Here is a 24663-nt window from a genome sequence, read left to right on the forward strand (position 1 = left end):
AAGTGGGTGCTCCTGGCTTTGCCTGGGGGTAAAATATGCTTAAATATGATTTTTTTAATTTGTACAGATTTCGTATAAATTATTATAGCGTCGTGATTTCAAAAGTAAAAATAAACAGTATATGAATGTCATCAGCTAGAATCAAAACTGAAATTGTGCCATTCAAAGCTGGTGGCGTTACCACTGTACCAAATGTACAAAGTGTATAACGATTATTTCAATTTTGACCCCTTGAAAACTATTTTCACCGGCGAAAGACCCATGAAAGAACGATCTTTAAAAAAGCCAATCATTGCGGGGCCCCTAGTGCCGCTGTGCAACATTTAGTTTCGGAGGAGATAGAATTTGAAAATGTGCAGAGACAGACAGACATACATACATATAGCCGTTTATATATTAGATTATTATTTTTATTTCAAAGTAGTTTCAACTTTTCAAATTTTTTAGACACTAAAGCTGTATTTTAAGACTTTTGCTGTTTTAAACAGGAAAATCACTGGAAAATTAGAAGAGAAACTGTATCAACTGAATAAACGATTTATGGTGGCTTTTGATTATGGGCTCGAGCGTTCCAATTACAATGGATATCATTACATTTCTATAGTTTAACCCATCCCTATTCCAGATCTTGGTATTTATTTATTTATTTATTTATTCATGCTTTTTTCTCTTGCACTCCGGTATCGAAGAGGCAGTCTATGTTAATGGTTGAGCAAGTAGTCTTGTTACTTAAAAAAAAATAGTCAAGTTTGGAGTGTTCAAACACCGTATCATTTTTTTATGTGCATGTCTCAAAATATTTGACATTATCGTTTTCCTGTACCACTTCTGCTTTATGCTCATGCCACTACACATTGTGCATATATTCCACTGTAGGATTTGAGCGACTCTGCCGTGTCTCCATATCGATGTTTACCTAAACTAAGTCTCTTTGATATAATATGCGCTATTGTTTCTTCCTATTCATTACATATTCCGCACATCGGTGATTCTACAGTTTTTTCAATGTAGTGTTTGATGGTTGAGTGGTTCTTTTTGTTTTACAGCATATCAACCCTTTTCAGGTTATTTAATGCCGAATCCAATGATTTGGAAGAACAATTTTTTAATAGAATATATATTTTTGTTCAAGTCGGTTATTTGGTTGGGACCCTAACAGGTACTACCACTCCGGATCAGAATGGACCTGGGAGCAATGCCAATTAAAGGGTGGCTCCACACTCCCCAAAACACGCAAGCTGGGGCCTCACCATTGGATATAGTTTAAGGTTATATCCAGGACCCGCAGCGTATAGTAATGTATGTATGTATGTATGTATGCATTATTATTATTATTATTATTATTAGTAGTAGTAGTAGTAGTAGTAGTAGTACGACTACTAGAAGGAATAACACTTTTCATCAATTCGATGTTTGGTAATAAAATTTCCAAATATCATGAATATTACCGTTTTATTTTCACAAGGAAGTAATAAGTTGTCAAGGCTCAAAGGCTACTCGTGGATAAGATTTAATGAACTTAAGGTAGTAGGGTAATGATCATTAATGTTGTAGATTGGGTAAATTTGGCGCAATTAAACAGACGGAACAACAAGAACTTGATCGCATTGGACTTGTAGTTAGCCAGAAATGGGGGCCAGGATTTCTCTTTGCTACTGAACTAAATATATTGTATCAATATCGATTCAGGATATACATGAATTGAAGTTTATATATATATATATATATATATATATATATATATATATATATATATTTGCAATGTCTTATCAGACGAATAGTTTAAGGTCATATCCAGGACCAGCGTTTGATGGAGCTAATGCGAGTAGCTTGTTCCTGGGTTGCCATTAACATACTTGTAGATCTTTTAAAATCACGCCCGCACAAACAATACCAAATCTCATTTCTACATTAATTATTCTTGACGGTGTAGTTTCTTTTCAAATAGTTTCCCCCTATCTCTTGAAATATCTTACTCTTCTTCATTCGAGGTCTTAGTATTATTTTCCAGCTCACATCCTGAAGAAGAAATTTATTGCTTTCATAATATATTTAGTTAAATCTTCTTCCTCTATATCCACCACATATTCAACACTAAATAAACGCCCGACCTTCTTTTTTAGGTGGACCGAATCGATGTACATATCTTTTCTTAGCAAAGTCTCATAAATGGTAAGCATTTTAAGTGTTGTGTAGTCAATTCATCTACATTTCAGTCAACTATAGCAGTAGTATATCGAATTATAGCTACTGCTCTGGTGTTGATGATATAAATTGTATTCCAACTGTGGATTTGCAATTTAAGAATAATCCTCATTCTTCTCTTGTACTCGGCAGTGACCTGTTTTATTGTGTGCTTTTAATCGTATTCGCTTCCAGTATCCCCAAATATTTGTAGCCTCTTTCGCTGTCAGCATTCTTTATTAGATCTGCTGTTGGAAGTTTAAGGCCATCTGAATGGAAGAGATTGCCTCTTTTCATCACAAGAATAGCACTTTTGGTAATGCCAAATTTCACCTGTATGTCATTATTAAACAATGTGGTGGTATTTATCAAGATATCAAGCTCGTTCTCATTTCTTTCCAACAACCTTAAGATCATTCATGAATGGTTAACTGTAGAGAGTATTTTTCAGAACCTGCTTTCATATTCCGTAAAAAAATACAACGGTTTACAGCTGGTGAAAAAAAAGCAAAGGGGAGAGAATGTCGCCGTGTATTTTATAGTAAATATTTAGAGATTTATAAAGAATCGGAATCGGTAATTGTATCGGAATCGTCCCATCACTAATGTATATATATATATATATATATATATATATATATATATATATATATATATATAAACCTTCTTTCAGTCTTGACACGATAGATACAACATGTAAGAGTGCCGCTGCCAGAGTCAATTTGTAGGCCATTTCCACCGTATTACTGCGCTTCGAATGCATCCACAATGCCAGGATAAGCAGATAAAAAAATGGCGGTATTGCGGAGTTTTCCTTCTACTAAAGAGATAATATATGGATCCATACCTTTTCTGAGAGTATTGCCTAATGCAACATTTTCTGAAGTTAAATTGATTCCCCAATTTTCCATGCTGTTCTTTATATATGTTCGGATGTTGGGGGCTAATCCGAAAATTTAACAAACACAAACCATGAATGGATCACGATGACGAGTGCCTTTTGTGATCTACTCATACCATGTCAAGGTTGGTAGATCTCCGTCAACAGTTTATTAGGACCATTTTATCAATGAAAAGTTGATCCTTGGTGCCTCGTGATCTTTTTCCGCAATCCTTCACTTCCTCGGGCAGCAAATTGTCGGCAGCAAATTGTGTTGATCTACATAACTATAGATAATTTCAAACAATATGTTACTGAAAAGTTTCCACATAAATGAGAGGCAAGTAGTTGGTTTAAAGCTGTCACTTAACCCCATTTTGGCTTGTCTCTCATGACCAAGACTGCAGCGTCCCCTTTTCAGTCAGTTGAATTGTTTCCACAGACAGGCAGGCACTATCGCAGCTCACAAAGAGCCATGCACACCAATTTGAGGAGTACAAAAATAAATGTATCATATATATATATTTGTATGTATTTATATTTATATTAAAACTATTTTCTATTTATTTAAAAGGAGACTACAACTTTGTTATATATGGGTCGTGGAATTGAATTTATTTGTACAAGCTAGCTTATTTGAATATTCTTTTAAACATTTATTTTAATTAATTCCCTATTGTTTTTTTCGGTGTAGTCTATGTGATGATCATCTTCAGTAAACTATTAGGTGTAATTATATTCATGCAGATATTCTACATGATTTATGCTTATGTAATATCTACGTAAAAAGGTTATAGTAAACGAAAACCTCTTTCTATATGTATTTATGTATACGTATATATATATTTTTTAATTTGCCTACCAACGTCCCTTGTCAGTTTTTGATCTACAGACATAAAACTTATTATATAGGGTATTCGAACTCATGTGAAACATTATATATAGATAAATAGATAGTTATAAGGGTCACATATATATATATAACTACTTCATTTACTCACATAAAATTAATATACGAAAGTATAAATGTATGCGTACACTTTAAGTATTTACTTCAAAAGTGCTCAATACTTGGGTAGAGCTAGTTAGTAAGCTATAAAATATATATGGCGATTAAGCTACACTGAATATTCCGCGTTTTATCCACTTTAGGGCTCTTCAGGCTTATGCGCATAAGCCTGAAGAGTCTAGAGTGGATGAAACGCGGAATATTCAGCGTAGCTTAATCGCCATATATATTTTATAACTTACTAACTATATATATATATATATATATATATATATATATATATATATATATATATATATATATATATATATATATATATATATATATATATATATATTCAAGCAAATTTTATTAAATGCAACGGAGACAATTTGCTTTAAGATTCTTTTTTTTAATTGTTCAATTTTCCGTATAATCTTTTTTGTATCAAAATCAAAAATATTAATAAAAGTTCCATAGTTGTTGCTGGATCTTTTATTGATATTTTTGATTTGGATACAAAAAGTTTATACGGAAAATCGAAAAATTAAAAAACATGAATCATGAAGCAAAGTGTGTCCGTTGCATTTAATATTTGCTTGAAAGAAAGAATGCTGCCTAAATATATATACATATATATATGTATATTTATGTATATTGGTATATTTAGGCTGTATATTTCTTATATATATATATATATATATATATATATATATATATATATATATATATATATATATATATATATATAATGTAACGCATTTTCTGTTGCGCCCATCGTAGCTTAAATTGAGCCTAGACGATCGAAAAGAAGGATGACTTTCGAAAATATCGGCGAAAAAAGCTAAGTAAAAGTCCTATGGCGATTGGTGAGTGGCGACGTGCACAGGCTTAGCGGGCTGGAAGTGCATAGCTGCAAACCTGCACATAGGCGGCCAGTGATTTATCTAACATCGTCGACTAAATCGCTTACAGGGTGGAAGCAACTTCGGTGGATGATCTGGCGACTGAGCAGCCTTTTCTAGGGATACACGGCTCACCCATTAATTTTGGAAGGGTCCAGAAAAGGTGACCGATAAAATGTCTACCCTTTTATTAGCTGATCGGCTTCCTGCGTTCGGCGGCTGCTCTATGTTTGCAGGAGAAACAAGATAAAGTTGAAGAAAAATAATAAACAAGGAAAATCCAAATTTTATCAGGAGAGGAATAACCTAACTGTTGCTACGTGGAATGTGAGAACTTTGCTAGATGTCCTGGATAGTGAAAAATTTGAGCGTAGTATAGCTATTGTTGCAAGAGAGCTCGCTAGGTACAACATAGACATTGGCCATTGTTTGAAACACATTTTGAGTGGTGAGGATCAATTGGTGGAGGTGGGCTCGGGATACACCTTTTTTGGAAAGGAAAACCATCGGGGCTGGGACGAAAAGGTGGAATTGGCTTTGCAGTGCGTTCTGATTTGGTGAAGAGGATTGAACAGCCATTCTGTGTAAGTGCCAGAATTACGATGATGCGATTCCCTCTTGCACACAGCAGGTATATGACGATTTTATCTGTGTATGATCCTACCATGGATCATAATGAAGACATCATCACGGCGTTTTACTGAGATCTCAGTCGTACCATTTCCTCTATTCCTATATCTGAGAAGATCTTACTCATGGGTGATCTAAATGCAAGGGTTGGCAAGGATCATCACACCTGGGACTCACTCGGCCGGTTTAGTGTAAGTTGGGTCAACAATAATGGTCTGCATCTTCTCCATCTATGCACTCAGTTTGACCTTGCTATCTGTAACCCTTTCTTCGGCCACAAAGAGGTCCATAGGTTTACCTGGACCAGTCCTCGTTCAAAACAAGGTCACTTGATTGATTACATTATTTCCAGGAAGGCAGATTTGGGGCTGTAGTGTGCGTGTTATGCTTTGAGCTGAATGCGGCACAGATCACATTTTGGTACGCAGGAAGTTGAAAATCTGTATAAGGAGGAAGTGTAGGTTGGGTGGTGTTGGGATTCCGAGGCGGGTTGATGTATACAGGCTGGGTGATCCAAGTGTACGTGAAAAGCTTCGATATGTAGTTAATTCTGCTGATTTTGATGGGTCGTGGGCGCATTTTAAAAATACAATCTATTAAAAATCTATGTAGATTGGTTTGATGATAATGATTCTCAAATTACTCAACTCTTAAGTGCTAAAAACGAATCGCACCATAAGATGTTGTCTGACTCTCATGGAGGTCGAGATTCCCTCCAAAAGTCACTTAAAGCAAACAAGGGTATTCTCCAAAAGCGACTCCGCCAAATGAAGAATCAGTGGTGGGCTAAACTCGCCAACCAAATCCAGATGGCTTTGATTGTAAAGACCTCAAACGCATGTACCATTTGCTTAAAAAAGTTTTTGGTCCTCAAACACTATCTACATCTCTACACTCAAGCGATGGAATTGCCCTTATAAAGGATCCTTACAAGATTTTCCTTCGTTGGACCGAGCATTATTCTGATCTCTTTAACAACCCCTCTAATGTTTATGAGGACGTCATTAATGAATTTTTATTAAAATACAAGCTTATCCATAAAATGTATGCGTTCCCATCTGAGAATGAAATTAGAGATGCAATCAAGGAAGTGAACGCTGAGAGGGCTCCAGGGCTTGATGGTATTCCCGTGAAAGTCCTCTACATGGGGGTGATAAACTTTTTCATGTAATTCTTCATCTTATAACTGATGTCTGGAAAGGTGTTCCCGTACATCAGGATTGGGTCGATGCAATTCTTATATCACTGTACAAGGGAAAGGGGTCCAGGACCGGCTGTGGAAGTGATCTTGGGATAAGTTTATTGGAAGCAGTTGGCAAAGTATTTTCCAGAGTTCTACTCAATAGATTGTTAAAGTATATTTGTCCATCCGTCATTCCAGAAAGCCAAAGTGGCTTTCGTCGGGGCAGAGGAACCACGGACATGATCTCTGCTCGGCAGTTGCAGGAGAAATGTACTGAAAACTGTGTTCCGTGTTATCAGGTTTTTGTTGTTTTGACTAAGGCTTTTGGTACGGTGAACAGAAGTGTCCTATGGATAATTCTGGGGAAGTTGGGATGCCCACCTCAATTTATACGATTACTCAGGGAGCTCCACACTAATATGTAGGCTCGCCTGAACTTCAACGGATGCCTATCGGAACTCATTTCGGTTGACAATGGCGTGAAGCAGGGTGATATCCTAGTACTTATACTTTTTTTCAATTTATTTTGTAACTATGTTATCGTATGCCTTTAAGGAATGCTCTCTAGGTGTTTATTTGCGTTTCAGAACCACAGGTAGGGTCTTTGAACTTCGTCGTTTTCATGCTTCTACAAGGACCTTTCAGCACCTGGTTCGTGAATTGCTTTATGCGAATGACGCCGATCTCCTGGTCCGTTGTGAGAGGGATATACAGGGTATCATGGATCTGTTTTCGGGGGCTTGTGCGTCTTTTGGGCTTACTATTAGTCTTAAGAAGATTATAGGATACAGTGTGCCACTAAGGCTTTTGGTGGCTTAGAGAAGCGAGTATGGTCTGACAGGGGTATAACTATTCATACAAAGATCAGTGTCTATCAATCTTGTATTTTACCATCCCTGCTTTACGCTGCTGAGGCTTGGACAACTTATGGTAGACACATAAAAGTCATGGAGAGAGTGCACCAGAAATGCCTAAGACACATTCTGGGCATCAGGTGGAGCACTTTTATACGTGATATGGATGTTCTCATTCGGGCTGACGGACCTTGTATCGAGAAGTTGATTATACGAAACCAGATGAGGTGGGCTGGACATCTGACAAGGATGGACGACGATAGATTGCCAAAGCGCCTGTTCTATGGTGAAATTACACAAGAAAAACGCGTACAACATAACATAAACAGAGGAAACGCTTTAAGGATAACATCAAAGATAATCTTAAAGCTCTTGGTATTTACGTGTTCAGTTGGGAAAGTGCTTCCAATGATCGTAACAAGTGGCGCTCCTTGGTCTGTCATGGCTGTGATCGTTTTGAGAAGAGAAAATATGAGCATGCAAAATGAAGCATGATATCCGGAAGAAGAATATGTCAGATATATAAGGTCTGGCGGAGGATTTCATGCAGAACCACACCTGTTATTTATACGGTAAAATTACTTTAACGGGAGCTGGCCTAGCATACCCCCAAGCGGTCATATGGAGATCAATCTTTCTTTGATGGGGAAAACATTGCAGGGCCTAGATGTTCTGTTTGCTCTGTGGTCTGTAAATCGAGAGGAGGCCTGAAGCGTCATATGAGCGTCCACAGTAGAGCAGCACCAGTTGGCATCACTCAATCTCAGCTTAAGTGTGACCTTTGCAACAGACTGTGTAAGAGCAGGGATGGTCTGAAGAGCCACCTTCGTTCCCACAGAAAATAGGAATTGATGCATCTTGATAACATCTCCACATGTATATATGTATGTGTGTATAGGTGCATATATGTGCATGTAATTTTAAATAAAAACAAAAGATATTTCCAAAATACATGAGTAATCAACAATAACGCAAGGGAAATATTGTCTTCTTCTGTCAAGAAGTGACGATCACCATATATATATATATATATATATATATATATATATATATATATATATATATATATATATATATATAATGTAACGTATTTTCTGTTGCGCCCACCGTAGGTTTAAATTGAGCCTAGACGATCGAAAAGAGGGTCTGACTTTCGAAAATATCGGCGAAAAAGCTACCTCTTCCTGTAAAAACATGCCCACTTGAGGGTGAAGGAAGTAATGTTCTAGCCAATTTTTCGATATTTGTCTTCCGAAGGGGCAAGCTTATAAACGATATCGAAATCCGTCAAAATCCGTGGCTTCTGTCGAGAGTTTTTGCGAGACATACAAACATACATACAATCAGTCGCCTCTGTGGAGAGGGGTTTTTTTTTTTTGATACATGGTGGTGATTGCAACGTCTTGTCAGACGAATGTCACTCCTCCAGACACTTAAAATCCATGAGCCCAAAATGACATTTTTTTCAGTCCTACCGGTGAATTCACACGCTCAAGAAGCCAGGACACTGAAGACGGTCATTGAGATCAATTATTACACGATTCTAGCATTTCAAGCCACCACGTGTAACAACTTTTCATCGCCACAGGGCCATTTTTATAGACATATTCCTGAGAGAGTATCTATACAAAGATGATGTTAAAGAGCTTTGCACGACAGGTAAGTCTCTCTATCGGTTCAAAATGTTGAGATCCAGCAACAAGCAAGAGCAAGATAGCCAGCAACAAGTTAAACCGCAGACCAGCTTAATGCGGGCACTAATATCCCGCTTTATGTTTTCTTTTTAATCAGAGATTTGCTTCTCCTAGAAGGATTGCCTCCACCACGGCTTACGAGAGCTCTCTCCACCCCAACACACACATGCATACACACAAACACACACAGTGCTAGTTGGCCTTTGACCCTAAAAAGGGGCTGATTCGCCCTTTGGAAGGTCTTGTTTTTAATCCTTCAGGGAGACTAGCCACCCTCCTAACCAAACAAGTCTGGTGTGGGAACCAGTTTAGTCGCTGGTTACCCGACCATGAGGCAGGTAGTACTGCGTTACATGGTACCAGCAGTATATGACATGACCTCACATATATACTTACGTACATACATACATTTAAACAGACATGTGATATTTATTTTATAGATGTATATGTTTTTAAGCATAACACCAATTTTCTAAGAAAAATAAATAGGATATACTAAGAATAAGACGGAACATACGGCCATTAAAGATAATATGATAATCAAGAAGTAAATACATTAAGATTAAACTGTAAAAATATATTTGGAAATTTATCATCGGAAGGTAAATCCCCAGTACTTACCCAAAACACCATAAACGTGTTTTTCCCAAGGAAATGTGGCCAATCCTTTTAAAGACCAGGAAGCAAGGTAGACATTCAGGTGGGTGCTCCCATTAACGTTCAGGGCTGTTTTGTATTCGTCCATGCTGAGGTAAATTCTGTTTAAAAAAGATGAATATATATATACACACATGCATATTAAAAAATCGGCATACAAATAGGTAGCAGAACCATGAATATATTAAATTAAGATAATAATAACAGAAAAAATGTTCAAATTCTTCAATCAGTTCGTGAATAAGTACTTATAATAATAGTTGTGTTGTATACCACTTTAAATTAAGCAACACAATCTTCTGCATTGCACTCTCGCGGGAAATCGATTTTATATGATGAAAAAATCATTGGCATTCTGTGCAGATTAATCGCTATATATTTTCATAACTTATTTAGCTCTACTAACGTATTGAGCACCGTTCAAGTAAATACGAAAAATCGATACGTAACATATATTTACTTATAACGTTTTATGTAAAAACATCGGTAGTAATCAATAAAATAAGCACGTATTATATACGTTTGAAGCCAAAAACAACGCATTATTACAAAACTAGCGGGGGTACCCGGCGTTGCCCGAGTGTTTGTTTCCGGGAAGGGGGGGGAGTTTAAAAAAATGTTATGGTAGGTAAGTAGGAAGGATCAAACCCGGAGTCATGAGTAAAAGTAGGAAAATAAAGTGTGAAAAAAAAACAACAAAAAAAACATCTGCAACGTTAACAGTTCGGCCACCAAGAAAAGTCCATTCCAGTTGTTTAGGAAAAAAAAAACCCCGACTACGGTAGGTCGGCGCGAACGTGAAAATATAATGTGAATTGTCCAGCACGCTAACCACTACGCCACTCCAGCTTAGTTTAGTGATTTTAAATAACTTCACATAAAAGAACTACGAAGCCAAACCGGTGTTCTCTTCTCAACTGTTCCTTGTGAACGATCCCCAAACGGTGTTAAGTGGTGGCAGGGGGGGGGAGGAGGAATTTATTAGAGAGAAAATAGTTTACCACTTCCATTGATCTTAACCGATTTTGGCCGTGACTTCTCAGCAGAAAAAGTATAGAAATCTAAGACTATCGAGGAATTTGAGAAATAATAAGCCTATAACACACCTCAGATATTGTTCTGCCGTTTGTGCATATTATATTTGCATGAAATATCTTGATTTTTAATCCTATTAATTTCAAAATCCGACGGGAAAAAATGAGTTCATTTTATTTATATAGAGATAAACAGATATTTATTTTGTTTAAAATTTTTATTGAAATTTGTAAATATATATATGGAACAAAGAATCAGTAGAAGTTCGTTTGTTGTTTTTACGGTAGTAATTCAAATGTCGGAACGGTGCGTTGGTCACGCGGAAATCATGTTAAGGTTAGTGTCCCTTGAATGGAAGCGCTGGTTGATTTTGAATAAAATAATTACGTATTAGATACGTATTAAGCCAAAACAACGCATAATTACAAAATAAACATATATTTATTTTGTTTGAAGTGTATAAATATATTTCGGAGATATACTTCATCATCAGTATTTCTTTGTTTTTCTTTTTTTTTTAATTACATCCTCAGCAATTACTGCCTTTCATAGTTGTGTTGTCGTCTCACCACGGAAGGCAGTAATTAGCATATAGTTAGTAGTCGCGGTAAGCATCTGCAAGAGAAATTTTGGGCTGATAAGTCGTGAGACAACAACTTAAAAAGACGAGGATAATAATCTGCAATAAATAAATAAATAATACAAATTACTCATCTCAATAATGAATTCCAATGAATTGAATAACATACCATTCGTTACGGACCCGAATATGGAACATCAGATAATAAATAACACGTAGATTTATTAGATCAAAAAATGAAAAAGAAAAAAACAACCTTGATCGTGGCGTGGCGCTCGTGGCGCAATGAATAGAGACGTTTAATATCTAAGATTCCAGCTGAGCATTGTTTGAAGATAGCGGTTTCAATACTTACCAAAGCCGACCAGAGGCTTTGTTAGCCAAAACGTGGTGAGATGACAACAACTATGGAAAGCAGTAATTGCTGAGGATGTAGTTAAGAGATAACCACCTGACGAAAGCCAGAGAAATAGTTTACCCAAACGTCTGTTTGTTTACAATTAGACACATATATACTAAAGGTACACTGGTCACAAATTGACTTTAATACACTTAAATTCAATCGTGATTTATCCATATACTCTTAATTCAAAGTAAGTCTACATTTAAGGAGTAACCTCATTTAAATATACCATTAAGGAAAATTTATTTTAAAAATTAACTCTTATTAACTGTTTGTTGTAATCGAATCATTTTAATGTTTTTTATTTAGAAATACTTTTGAAAGTTGATTTATTTAATTTATTTTTAATTTAGTTTATATTTTGTCTTTCTTTTATCGTAACTACCATGGCAGGTGCTCGTCTGAACTCCAATCTCTGGCCCCCCTCGCCAATCTTTCACGAAAAACACCCATCTAGCTGAAACCACTGTCAAAAATTTTCCCCCCTCCTTATCTGTGCCAAAATCAAAATGTAGATTCCATGAACAAAGCTTCTTTCTTAGAAGTGCACGCTTGTGGAACTCAATTCCAATGTGAACAAATTCCTGATGAACCGCCTCCTTAAGTAAAACACTTTATCAAAACTAACGTACTGTACACACAATAACCCTTATCCGCAAGTGGCTTCCGGGCCTTGATAAGTAGTGACTACCTTGTAAAAAAAATATTTAAGTTAGTTTCAATTATTATTAGCCTACACCAGCTGAATTTAAAAACGAAAATAAGCTTATTTATTTTAAATCGTAAGAAATTAGGATATACGGGGTATCTTCAAAAGTCTCTTACTAAACCCTCTGATCGGTAAGATTTTTCAACTTGGCAATGCATGGCATATAGAGCTAGTATATATATATATATATATATATATATATATATATATATATATATATACTAGCAGGAGGATCCGACGTTGCCCGGGATAGAATGAGGATCAACGTATGTTTCACACTCCCATACTTTTTATTGATATAGAAATCGATTAAATAGCTAATTTTTCATTTACATTGATTGCTTGCCTGCTCTAGTTAGGCGATGCATCACGATGAGCCTGGGTGAAACTTCACATACCTCTGGCATTATATAAGTTTACAATATATTGTAATCTACATTGCAGTGTAGAGAATTTACCGTTGATTTTAGAAAATTATTTTTATATATAATAGCTTGCATTAAAGTGCAACATTCAAACGTCAAGTATCATGCTTCAGTTTTGCTCGAAACAGTAACATATACTGCGAACGCTTTTCTGTCATATCAAAGAACCTACTGTTGATTTTATATGTCTGGCATTACTGATTGTGCAGTTATAATGGCTTGAATTTAAGTTTAAAATGAAAAAGTCAAGTATCATTGTGGAATTGTGCATTAAACCGTTGATTTTATATGCTGGGCCTTTCGGCTTGTGGGATAAAAAACTTCTCAAATGTATTTGCGATGTAAGGCTGTAGAAGGTGTTACCTTTGATACAAGTTGCCTGTTTCTTCTTTCATCGGATTATTCTGATTATCGAGCATCGATACTTATCGAAGACATTCCGACACAAAGCCTATCTAAGAACACTGCCAGGCACATAAAGTATATGAGTGGGAAATTTTATAAAAATCGACTCAGCCGTTTACGAGTCCATAGGAAATGAACTCACAGATCACAGACACATAGACAAAGTTTATTTTATATAATAGTATATTTTATAGAATAGTATAATATATATATATATATATATATATATATATATATATATATATATATATATATATATAGATGTGTTTATTTGTTTTTGTTAGCGATACTTTCTTGAATGAATTCAAGTATTTATACGAAATTTATCTAAATGCTTGTTGGGAATAATTTCCCCATTGACCAATCTGTTACCCCCTTAATGCGGGGCGGCATATATATTATTTTTAAAAATATAATTATTTACTGACAGGTGTTTCGTCGTCTACGACTCATCAGAGTGGGTGAATATAGCGAGACTCGCTATAAATATTATATATATATATATATATATATATATATATATATATATATATATATATATAATGCGGGCGAGCGCTGTATGCGCGTGTGTGAAGATTTTATACAATAGCATATTTTATATAATAGCATATTTTATATATATATATATATATATATATATATATATATATATATATATATATATGATGATGACGAGAGCTGTATGCCCGTGCGTGAAGAGGCTTGAGTTAATGTGTTGTGTTCTCTGTCATATGAACGTATACATATGTAAGTATATTATTTCCGTCATGTCGTCAGCGAATAATTGCTTACTTTTTAAATGTGATATCAAAAATAGACCCCTTTTATCGGGCAATTAAGATAAGGGACGAAATATAATTATTTAAAGGGACATAAACTATGAAAGAGATCTATGTAAATTCATAGACATTAAATATGATGGATTGCAACTTCTAAAGCCGTCCCTATGGGCGGGTCGTCATTTGGTTAGAATAAATATATATCCCCGGTCCTCTAGCGACCTACCTGTGAGTTATCTACTCGGAAATATTTATCGCTCTTCACGAAGAATAATATATGAGTTGGGTTACGTTAAAATAACTGAACTTAAAGTGACGAAACTGGATCCCAAACACGTATATAGCCTATTGTAATAAACACTATGTGCTTGTCTGTAATCGAGACTGCCTTTCTACAGAAACACACACACACACACACACACAAAAAAAAAACATCCATTGAACTCTTAATAAAATTCTGTTGTCTTTACTGTTATTTTTCAATGAACTTCCGCCCCCCCTCATGTTTAGAATGTTTCTTTGTCTGTTTTTCTAAAAACATAACGTAATTAATGAAAAAAGTCATTTTTAAATAGGGAGGGAAGCGCTTTCTATTACTTTCTACCTAACAATTTAATAAACAAATGGGCGCTTCTACACTATTGGGACGAACTTTCGGAAATCGTAATACTGAATTTCACAGGAATGCAATGGTATCTACGTATTCTTCGTATTTTTAAGATGATTACATAAAAATATAACGAAAATCAATAAGATAGAAAATTATTTATTAAATACAATAAAAAAATAGAATTTGATGAAAACGATCGTAAGACACAAGAGGATTCAAAAGGGAGATAATTTTCCGTTTTGATTCAAACAAGATTGTGGCAATTTTCACCTACTAACACGATTAAAGTTGTTTTGTTTAAAAATTCGGTAATTTTGACTGTGTAATTTGGAAACTACTATTGCGACTTATTAGAACTGATTAAAAAACAGTTGAAACCATTGTTTATATCTGAAAACTCCATTTATCGACAAAAAATCTCGTCCTTATTCTGTGGAATCGCTAAAAATAATATCGAAAAACACCAATTAAAAACAATGGGTCAACTGGAAGTGACGGGAAAACAGTATTCGTAAATATAAACATAAATTAACAATGCTTTTCTGCAGAGAACCTTCTGTTGATTTTATAAAAATTATTTTTTATATAATGTTTAGAATCAAAGTAAAAATGTATAAGTTAAGTATCATGCTTTAATTGTGTCCTTTTTTTATTCAATTTTCACCCCAAACAAAGCACAGTGCCACTTAGAAGTAGGGGGCAAATATCGGGGACATAATTTGAGGGGGCATTATGAAGGGAGGTGAGTAACAAGATGTTTGTTCAGATTACACTTGAACTTCTGCAAATCAGTGCAATTGGGAAAGCAGAATCCCGAAAAGGAAGGTCCAAAGATTTACAGTTCTGGGGAAGAAAATATTGGAGTAAAAGGTTTTCTTACATCTAGGGATCTCTATGGTAAAGGGTGGGACTTAGTTGCCTGTCGGGTTTGACCGGGGTAGTCATGTCGAGGAGGTACAAGTGCTTGCAGTTCGTCAGAGCATTCATCATTAAAGTACTTGTAGAACAGGCAGACGGATGCAACATTTCGTCGTTGGACAGAGGCTGACGCCTAGATGACACTTCAGGACCTATCAGGTTGGCGACTCTCTTTTGAATCCTGTCCAGGAGTGAGAGACAAGCAGCAGATGCACCAGCCCAAATGTGACAACAGTACTCCATACATGGACGAATGGTGGCCTTATAGGGATACAGGATACTTTTAGGCTTAAGTAATTTTCTAGCACGGTAGAGAGAGCCCACCTTCTTCGCAGCACTTGGCAATGCTCTCTATGTAACTATTCCACTTCATATTCCTTGTAAACGTTAGGCCGAGGAGTTTAAAGGAAGTACTTTCGGGTAATGTGTTCCTGGCAACTGCAATTGGTGGTAGAGAAGGTTTCTTGTAGTTATTGAAGGAAACAAGCTTAGTCTTGACAGCATTGAATGTGACCATCCATTTTTCCCCCATTCCACTACAGATTAGAAGGCATCCTCTAGTGTTTCTGCCATTTCCTTAGATATGTGTTCATTTGTTTTCCTCTCATTCCTGTTATAGGGAGTGGTGTCATCAGCAAATATACCCGTCTCCGAAAATTTTTATCAGGGAGGTCATTTTTGAATATCAGAAATACTAAAGGTCCAAGGATTAGACCCCTGAGGTACTCCCGCATTTCATCATATTGTTTAGATGTACGACCGCCTAGGACAACTTGGATTTTTCTCTTACGTAAGAAGGGTTTAATTAATTTATGTATTTTTCCAGTGATACCATATGATCTAATTTTCCTTAGAAGAACATCGTGTCATACCCTATCAAAAGCCTTAGATATCTCAAGGGCTACCGCTCTACCATCCCCTGTTTTGTCTAGTGAACGGTATATTTTCAGAAACTACATTTAAGATATCTGCTGTTGAACGGGCTTGCCTAAATCCATATTGTTTGTCCGTCAGGAGTTTAGCAGCTGTTTTGTGTTGGACTAGGGTTTGATTGACTAAGGACTCCAATATTTTGGCGAAAAGCGGGAAGAGACTAATGGAGCGATAATTTAGTTGGTCAGTTCTTTCACCAGAATTCTTGAAGACTAGTACCACAGAAGCAGATTTCTAGCAGTCGGGAAAGCAAGATTCGTTAAGGCATTTATTGTAAAGTTGGGAGAGAACTGGATCAACCTAATTAGACCATCTTTTTAATAGCACAACCGGGATGAGATCTGGTCCACAGGCTTTTGAGGTGTCTAGGTTTTTTATGACACCATGTACCTGAGAAGGGGTAATTTTCAAATCGTCCAGTGTGGCGTCTGTCTACAAAGGAAATTCGGGGAGGTAGTGGTTTGCCGGGTCCAGTTTGGAGGTTGAGGCAAATCGATTGGCAAGCAGATTAGCCTTGTCGGTTGGCGTGCAAGCAACCTCATGATTGTTTGATAGTGGGGGAATCGTTGCCTGCCCATTATTTATTACACTGTTGTAGAGTTTAAAGAGAAACATGCATTGCGCACGCGCCCCTGTCATAGCTAAGACTCTACTGTAGATTTGGTATACCTGGCTTCTATACTGGTGTGGTGATAATGTCCTGAAATAAAGTTTAAAATACACAACAAGTATAATGGTTCAGTTTTGCATCATTCATTTCGAACGCGCCTCAATCATATAAAAGAACCTACTGTTTCTTTAATACATCGGACACATTTCTTAGTGCGATGACAAAACTTCTAAAATGCACTTGTTATGTTAGACTGTAAAAGTGATGTCACAATCGGACTGTTTCATCTTTAATGTTTTTTTTTTCGATTATCGATGTTGATAATTATCTGAGGCATCCCTGTACAAAACTTATTTAAGAACACTTCCAGACACATTAAGTACATTCGTGTGAAATTTTAAAAAAAAGTTGTTTTGGAATCCATAGGGAATGAACTCACAGACAGACAGACAGAGAAACTTCCTTTTATATGATAGTAGATATAGAGATATACACGCATCATCAGACTATTTCATTGTATCACAGCCTATATATATATATATATATATATATAGAGAGAGAGAGAGAGAGAAAGAGAGAGAGAGAGAGACTTATGCCAGGCCCTTTTAAGAAACTCGTTTCTTAAAATTGAGCACTTTCAGTTGAAATCAAGTCGGTCGCTTTAGCTCGCATGTGAAGATCATGATATTATAATCATTAGATCACATCTGACAGACATTAAAAGCATTTAAAAATAAATGTTTAAATTTCAACGATATTTCTCGGGGTTTACGGTGGTCGAGTGGATTTGGTCCTTGTTAATGAAGTCATTGGCTGGTTCGAATCTCCCGAGCGATGGTAATCGTGATACCCTACATTGATGATTTCTGAAAGGATGAAACACTAGTGCCTGTAGGTATTTAATAATTATTATAGCAAATAATTATGCATATAGTCTTGGAAGTTTTTAATCTTTAAAACTATACAAAAAAAAATTATCATTCGTAAGAAAATAATTAAGCGAGTAAGTCATTCAATCACCTGCAATCACTGGATCGACTTGCTCTCTCGAATTCACTATAGTACCAGTAATAGTTTATTTTTTAAGGGAGTATCAGTTTTTTACCATGAAACACTGTATATAGTATATATATATATATATATATATATATATATATATATATATATATATACATATATATGTATCCATATATATATATATATATATATATATATATATATATATATATATATTTGTGTTTGTGTTTATAGGAATCGAAAAAATCCGAACCATTTGGTTGTATCGGAATCGGTATCGAAATTGGAAAACTTACTAACTAGCTCTACCTACGTATTGAGCACTTTTGAAGTAAATACTTAATGTTTACGCATAATTTTATACTTTCGTATATATCAATTTTATGTGAGTAAATGAAGTAGTTATATATATATATACATACATACATATATACATATATATATATATATATATATATTCTTTAGATTTGATATGAAGATATTATTGTTGGCAATAAAAAGTGTTTAATGCCGAAGAAAAGAGAGTCCTATGATCTCGAGATGATAGTTTTATGATATATTATGCTATTGAGAAATGTTCAAGCTTCATGTGAAGATTATATCGAGAATTGTGTTTTTGATTCACCGTAATTTTGTCCGATTCAAGATATAGATAATGCTTACTAGTGTTATATCTTTGAAGCTAAATATGGATATCGTCCTTTTGGACTGACAGGCGAGTGAAAATATTCTATAAGGTCTTGTCTCGGATCAGGTAACACGAACAGATTTTGTTCTTGGATAAGAAGAAAGTGACGATTTTTTTGACACAAAATATATTTTTTTACAAAAAACGATTTAGCGCATCGAATTTCCCGCACATTTCTTACGGGTTCCAACAACCACTAGAGTCTAAGTAAATTGTGAGGTAGTTTTTTTGTCAGTTGGATAAAGTAACGTCCTCTTCAATTCTAGGAAGTGCGGCAACATAGGTTTTGCCTTCCCTCCCACTGAGACGGTCTTTTCATGGAATGTCGGTGAGATTGCTGGGGCATTTTTTTTCTTTCTTGTTTTTTTTGCGGCCGAGGGTGCTCTTTTTCTACAGCGCTAGATTTTTAAATACTACTTTCATGATCTTGTGTCACATCATTCTCCATGTGGGTAAAAGACAAACATCATATAAAAAATCGACTTCGAAATCTACTAGTACGACTACCTCTACAATCTCCTCTGTAACTGAGAGACGATGCTAGGCTATCTCTACTTTTCTTTCATTTCTGACTCCCCGTGCGTTACAACAAACGGAAGTTCCACGATTATGTGGCCAATAATCTCCGATACGTTTAGAACACATTACCAATGGACTACTTCTCCGTAGGCTTAAACATGCCCATCTTTCTATCCAATGTAAACAAATATCGTTATAACCCGTCTCTGATAGTTAAACATTTTAATCATCTAATCATAATCTTCATAATCAAAATGACAATCTACGCATCACTTATCCTCGAGTGGCTTTTCGTCTTTTTAACTGTTATTTCGGGACAAACAGGGTACGAGGCCACTTTGTCTATTTGGGACAAGATACACGCGGCTGCTATGTAGGGAGTTGGGCAGCGAGATATATGCTAACATTAAACTTGTCAGAAAAATCAGTGAAGCAGGAGCCCGGGAGTGAATTTAGAAATCTTGAAGTTCAATTGGAGAGGATATTCAAGTAGAAATTTTTATGGCATATAAGGATCTCTACAGTGTATAGGTGGGTTTTTGCTGATTGACGTATCTGTCGGAGGTATGTACGTATGTCGAGGGAGCACAAGTGTTTTGGGTTCATCAGTGCACATACATGTAAAACAGATAAAGAGATGCCATATTTCGGCAATGAGACATAGGTTTGAATTCAGTTGCTAATGCGAGACCTATTAAACTGGCGACTCTTTGCAAACCCTCTCCAAGAGCGAGAGACTAGTGTCAGATGCAGGAGCTCAGATGTGGCAACAATACTACATGCATGGGCAAATTTTGTAGATTTTCGTCTTGATACTTAATGAGTCTTTAGCAAATGTATACTTTGTTTTTCTTAAGCTCTGCTATTTGATCTTAACAAGAGTTCATTTTTGTTAACTAACTATGAAGGGGGTTCCTTCAATCAGTTTCCATGCTTTTTATACAGACATTTAGAATTATCTTAGACGCTTTAAAATTGCTATATATCTTATGAGGAAACTGACATTTTTTTTAAATGATTTCAGGTTTAAATACACAGTTATAGCAAAAATTGGAATACACCCTACTAAAGCCTGATTGGCACAGCTGGTGAATTTCAAAAATGCAATCTGGACGTGAGGACATTTTAAGAGAACGATGTATAATTCAATTCTGCTTTAAACATGGAAAAAGTGCTATAGAAACGTGTGGAACGTTTTATACTGCTTTTGGTCCATATTGCATGAATGGATTTCTTGACAGTGATAACAGATTTAAAGACGACAGGGAGTCTAGAAGGGATAAGAAATATGGGGGGGAGTATGGAAGTCAGAACACCGGAGTTGATTAGCCAAATAAAGAATTTCATGAATAAACTTGCATGTCGATATTGAAAATAAGTACACAGTTTAATGTCAGTGAGGGAACTGTGCACATAATTATTCGCGAGGAAGTGAAGATGCGGAGGATTTGCGCGAAGTTTATCCCTGGGGTGCGCAGAGAAGATAAAAAGAGACATACGTTTCCATGACCAAGATGGGCATCAAGATAGTTCCTCACAGTCTATATATTCAAGACCTTGTTCGGTGTGAAATTTGCTTTCCCCCAAGATCAGGGAAAACCGTAAGAGGCTGTCATTATGAGATAATTGAAAAGATGAAAGAGGCAGTGACGAGAGTCATTGACATGCTCACACAAAAGTACCAACAGCTCTTGGAAGGATTAACAAATGCATTGCAGCTGGAGGAGATTACTTCGAAGATGACTAAAGTTTAATGTTTGTACTAGCAATAAATGTGCCTATAGGAAAACTGTCTGGAAACATTTAAAGCACTACGTCTGTTGGTTTCTGCATTATAAACTTTTTCTCAATATTACTTTTTTCTTTTATCAGTTATGTAGGTTTTATTGACTCTTATTTATTCTTGTCTTTTACCAGGTTTTCGTGAACTCTTCCTAGCTTCCACATGATAATTCGCATTGTATAACAGAGCGCGAATGAGCGTATAACAGCAAGAGCAGCTACAGGCAGCTGTATTGAAATAGCCGAGTGAAATAGTCATAGTGAAGAACAAGGACAGTAAAGATTACAAAAAAGAAAAAACGTGGCCCAAAAAAACAGAAAGCAACACGCGGCAGATAAAGATATACACGCATCATCAGACTATTTAACTTTATCAAAGCTCTTATATATATATATATATATATATATATATATATATATATATATATATATATATATATATATATAGTTTTTAAAATATAATCATCCACTGTCAGAGTGGCTGAGTCATAGACGACGATATACCTATTAGTGGATAATTATATTTAAAAAAAAATATATACGCCGCTCCCTATTTGGGAGTACCAAAATCGTTAAAGGGAAAATTATTCCCAACTCGCATTTAGGTAAAAATGCATTTTCATATAAATAATCGAATTCCTTAAAAATGTATCGCAAAACCAAAAACAAATAAATTAACATCTCTCTCTCTCTCTCTCTCTCTCTATATATATATATATATATATATATATATATATATATATCGATACAAGTGTATTTTTACCTTTAGGAAAATATATGCACATTTAACATGTTTTTTTTACAGTAATCGAAAACAAAAATAAGAACTTTGTAGTTAAATATTTAGAGATTTATAAAAAAAATAGGAATCGAAATCGGGAATTCTATTGTAATTGGGAATTTAGCATGGAATCGGGAATTGTATCGGAATCGGGAAAAATACTAGAGTCGTCCCACCACTAATATGTATACATATACATTTCTCAATAGCATAATACATCATAAAACTATCATCTCGAGATCATAGGACTCTCTTTTCTTGGGCATTAAACACTTTTTTCCAACAATAATATATATATATATATATATATATATATATATATATATATATATATATATGTATATATATATATTCTTCAGATTTTATATAAAGCTGCCAACAATAATATATATATATATATATATATATATATATATTCTTCAGATTTTATATAAAGATATTATTGTTGGCAATAAAAAGTGTTAAATGCCCAAGCAAAGAGAGTCCTATGATCTCGAGATGATAGTTTTATGATGTATAATGCTATTGAGAAATGTTGAAGCTTCACGCGAAGATGGTATCGAGAATTGTGTTTCTTGATTCACCACGGCAGAGAATTGTTAACCACATTCGAGCTAGAAGACTTTTGAACAAGAGAGAATGCGTTATCCCACTAAATTACGATCTGTTGGTGGTAACTGAAGAAAAAGGGGAGTCAAGTGTTTATTTGCTTTTGTTTCCTTACGAATGTCTTCATATACCATATGGGTCCCGAGTATCGACATGTAACGACTCCGTTATAGTTTTTATCCTGCCCAACATTCCATCTATTTTCTTGCAAGCTCCGTTCATCTGTTGGAATTTTTCTGTCCTTTTAAACTTCATATCGGTGGGCGATATTATTTTACTCAGACATCCTTAATCAGAATTCATAACAGTAAATTGCTAGTAATAAATTGTCTCTCCTGCACTTAACTGCCATAATTATAAGTCATATAAAATCTTTTTCGTGTGAATTTTTATAATTAAAATCTGTTGGAATAAATTTTAGAATGAAAATCAAATATCAAGTAAAAATAAAAATGTTTACTGTATGACTGAAAGCCATTAAATAAAGTGAATTAATTTTTTTTTTTTAAATTTAATTATTTTAGTATGCAGGCATTTATATCAGGTTGAACATTACTAAATTAAACTGAAAACGCTGTTTGGTACAAGAGAAACATCCAATGATGGCGGTTAGATATTGGCAGGGAATCCCCGGGAATCATCATCATCAACAACATCATCATCATCAATAGTATTTATGAACTAAGCGCGGATGCGCGGATGCGCGGATGCAAATGCCGAGTTGCAAATGCCGAAGAAATATTAGAAAAAAAACAGTGTGCGCACAGACCGTCCATCACGGTAGAGACGTGAGTGACGTCACAGCGGTAACGAGAAGTTGGCGGTGATATTGGGGAAATATGTGTCGTTGTTAAACTAAAAAAAAATCCAATTATTACTTGTCCAACGTCCCTTGCGACGTACTCTGTTACAACGTGCTGGGTCTACGCGTGAAAACGTGTGCGTATCGTAACACTATAAACATTACTTTTAGTATTATGATTAGTATTATTATTATTAGTAGTAATATTATTATTACTAATATATGGCATAATCACGTTGACACACCAGTTTCCGTTAGATCACCGCAGTTAAGCAACGTTGATCCTAGTCAGTACTAAATGGGTGACCATTTGAGAATTCCAGGCCCTGTATGTCCTCTCCGCTAATCTCGGCATTACTTCCGGTCCTCTACCATCTCCTTGCTACTATACTCAAGCAGTGCGGATTTAGGAGAGGTGTGGTTGGAGGATTGCGCGATCCTTGCCGCACAACTACAATGTGCAGCTACGCTTAAAAGGAGTTTCCATTGTCTTTCGAGACTGAACGGAAGCTTTCATTATTAGTACTGTTATATTATTAATAATATCATTATTGAGATTTGCATTTAAAAGTGTCCATTGTCGGCTCCCATAGATGAAAACGCCTCACCATGTATGAAATAACCGAAGAAAATCGATTTATTTCTATAAATCTATCTTTTATTATCCTTTGTCCACAAGTGCAAGCGACTACAGAAAATCTTTAACGAAATAGCCCGACCAATTTATTTTTGTAAGAATCTCCTTAAAAGAATCCCATTCGCATATCACCTCAAATTTGAACTGGATTGGTTCTCTTTGTCGAAAACTTATGAGATAAAAGAATTATAATTAACATTATTTGCAATCGAGGATAGCGTTGCTTCTGTAAGTGCGATTGCAATCGATTTTAATCAACTAGTCTGATTTGTAAATACATTCGCCTTCCATTTTAAATCATAATAATTTGGACGAATACGAAAAAAAAAATCGATACGGACACGTGTTATTTGTGAAATGAATTTTGGAATGAATTGCCTAATGATATCTAAAATAGATCGAATATAAAATAGTTTTAAAAAAAATTAGACGAATTCAGAAATCAA

General features: G+C 35.3%; 1 protein-coding gene across 1 annotated transcript in view; it reads right to left on the reverse strand.

Annotated features, from left to right (window-relative positions):
- LOC145254836 (pappalysin-1-like) overlaps nt 1-24663 on the reverse strand; it is a 654441-nt gene that overhangs the window by 353436 nt on the left and 276342 nt on the right. The window contains exon 4 of the mRNA XM_080113674.1: nt 9940-10076. Coding sequence (XP_079969800.1) covers nt 9940-10076 — 137 coding nt within the window. The remainder of the gene's footprint in view (nt 1-9939; nt 10077-24663) is intronic.

This window comes from Euprymna scolopes, chromosome 30, assembly GCF_053919585.1.
Source record: "Euprymna scolopes isolate OS-2025 chromosome 30, ASM5391958v1, whole genome shotgun sequence".
Taxonomy (NCBI): Eukaryota; Metazoa; Mollusca; class Cephalopoda; order Sepiida; family Sepiolidae; genus Euprymna; species Euprymna scolopes.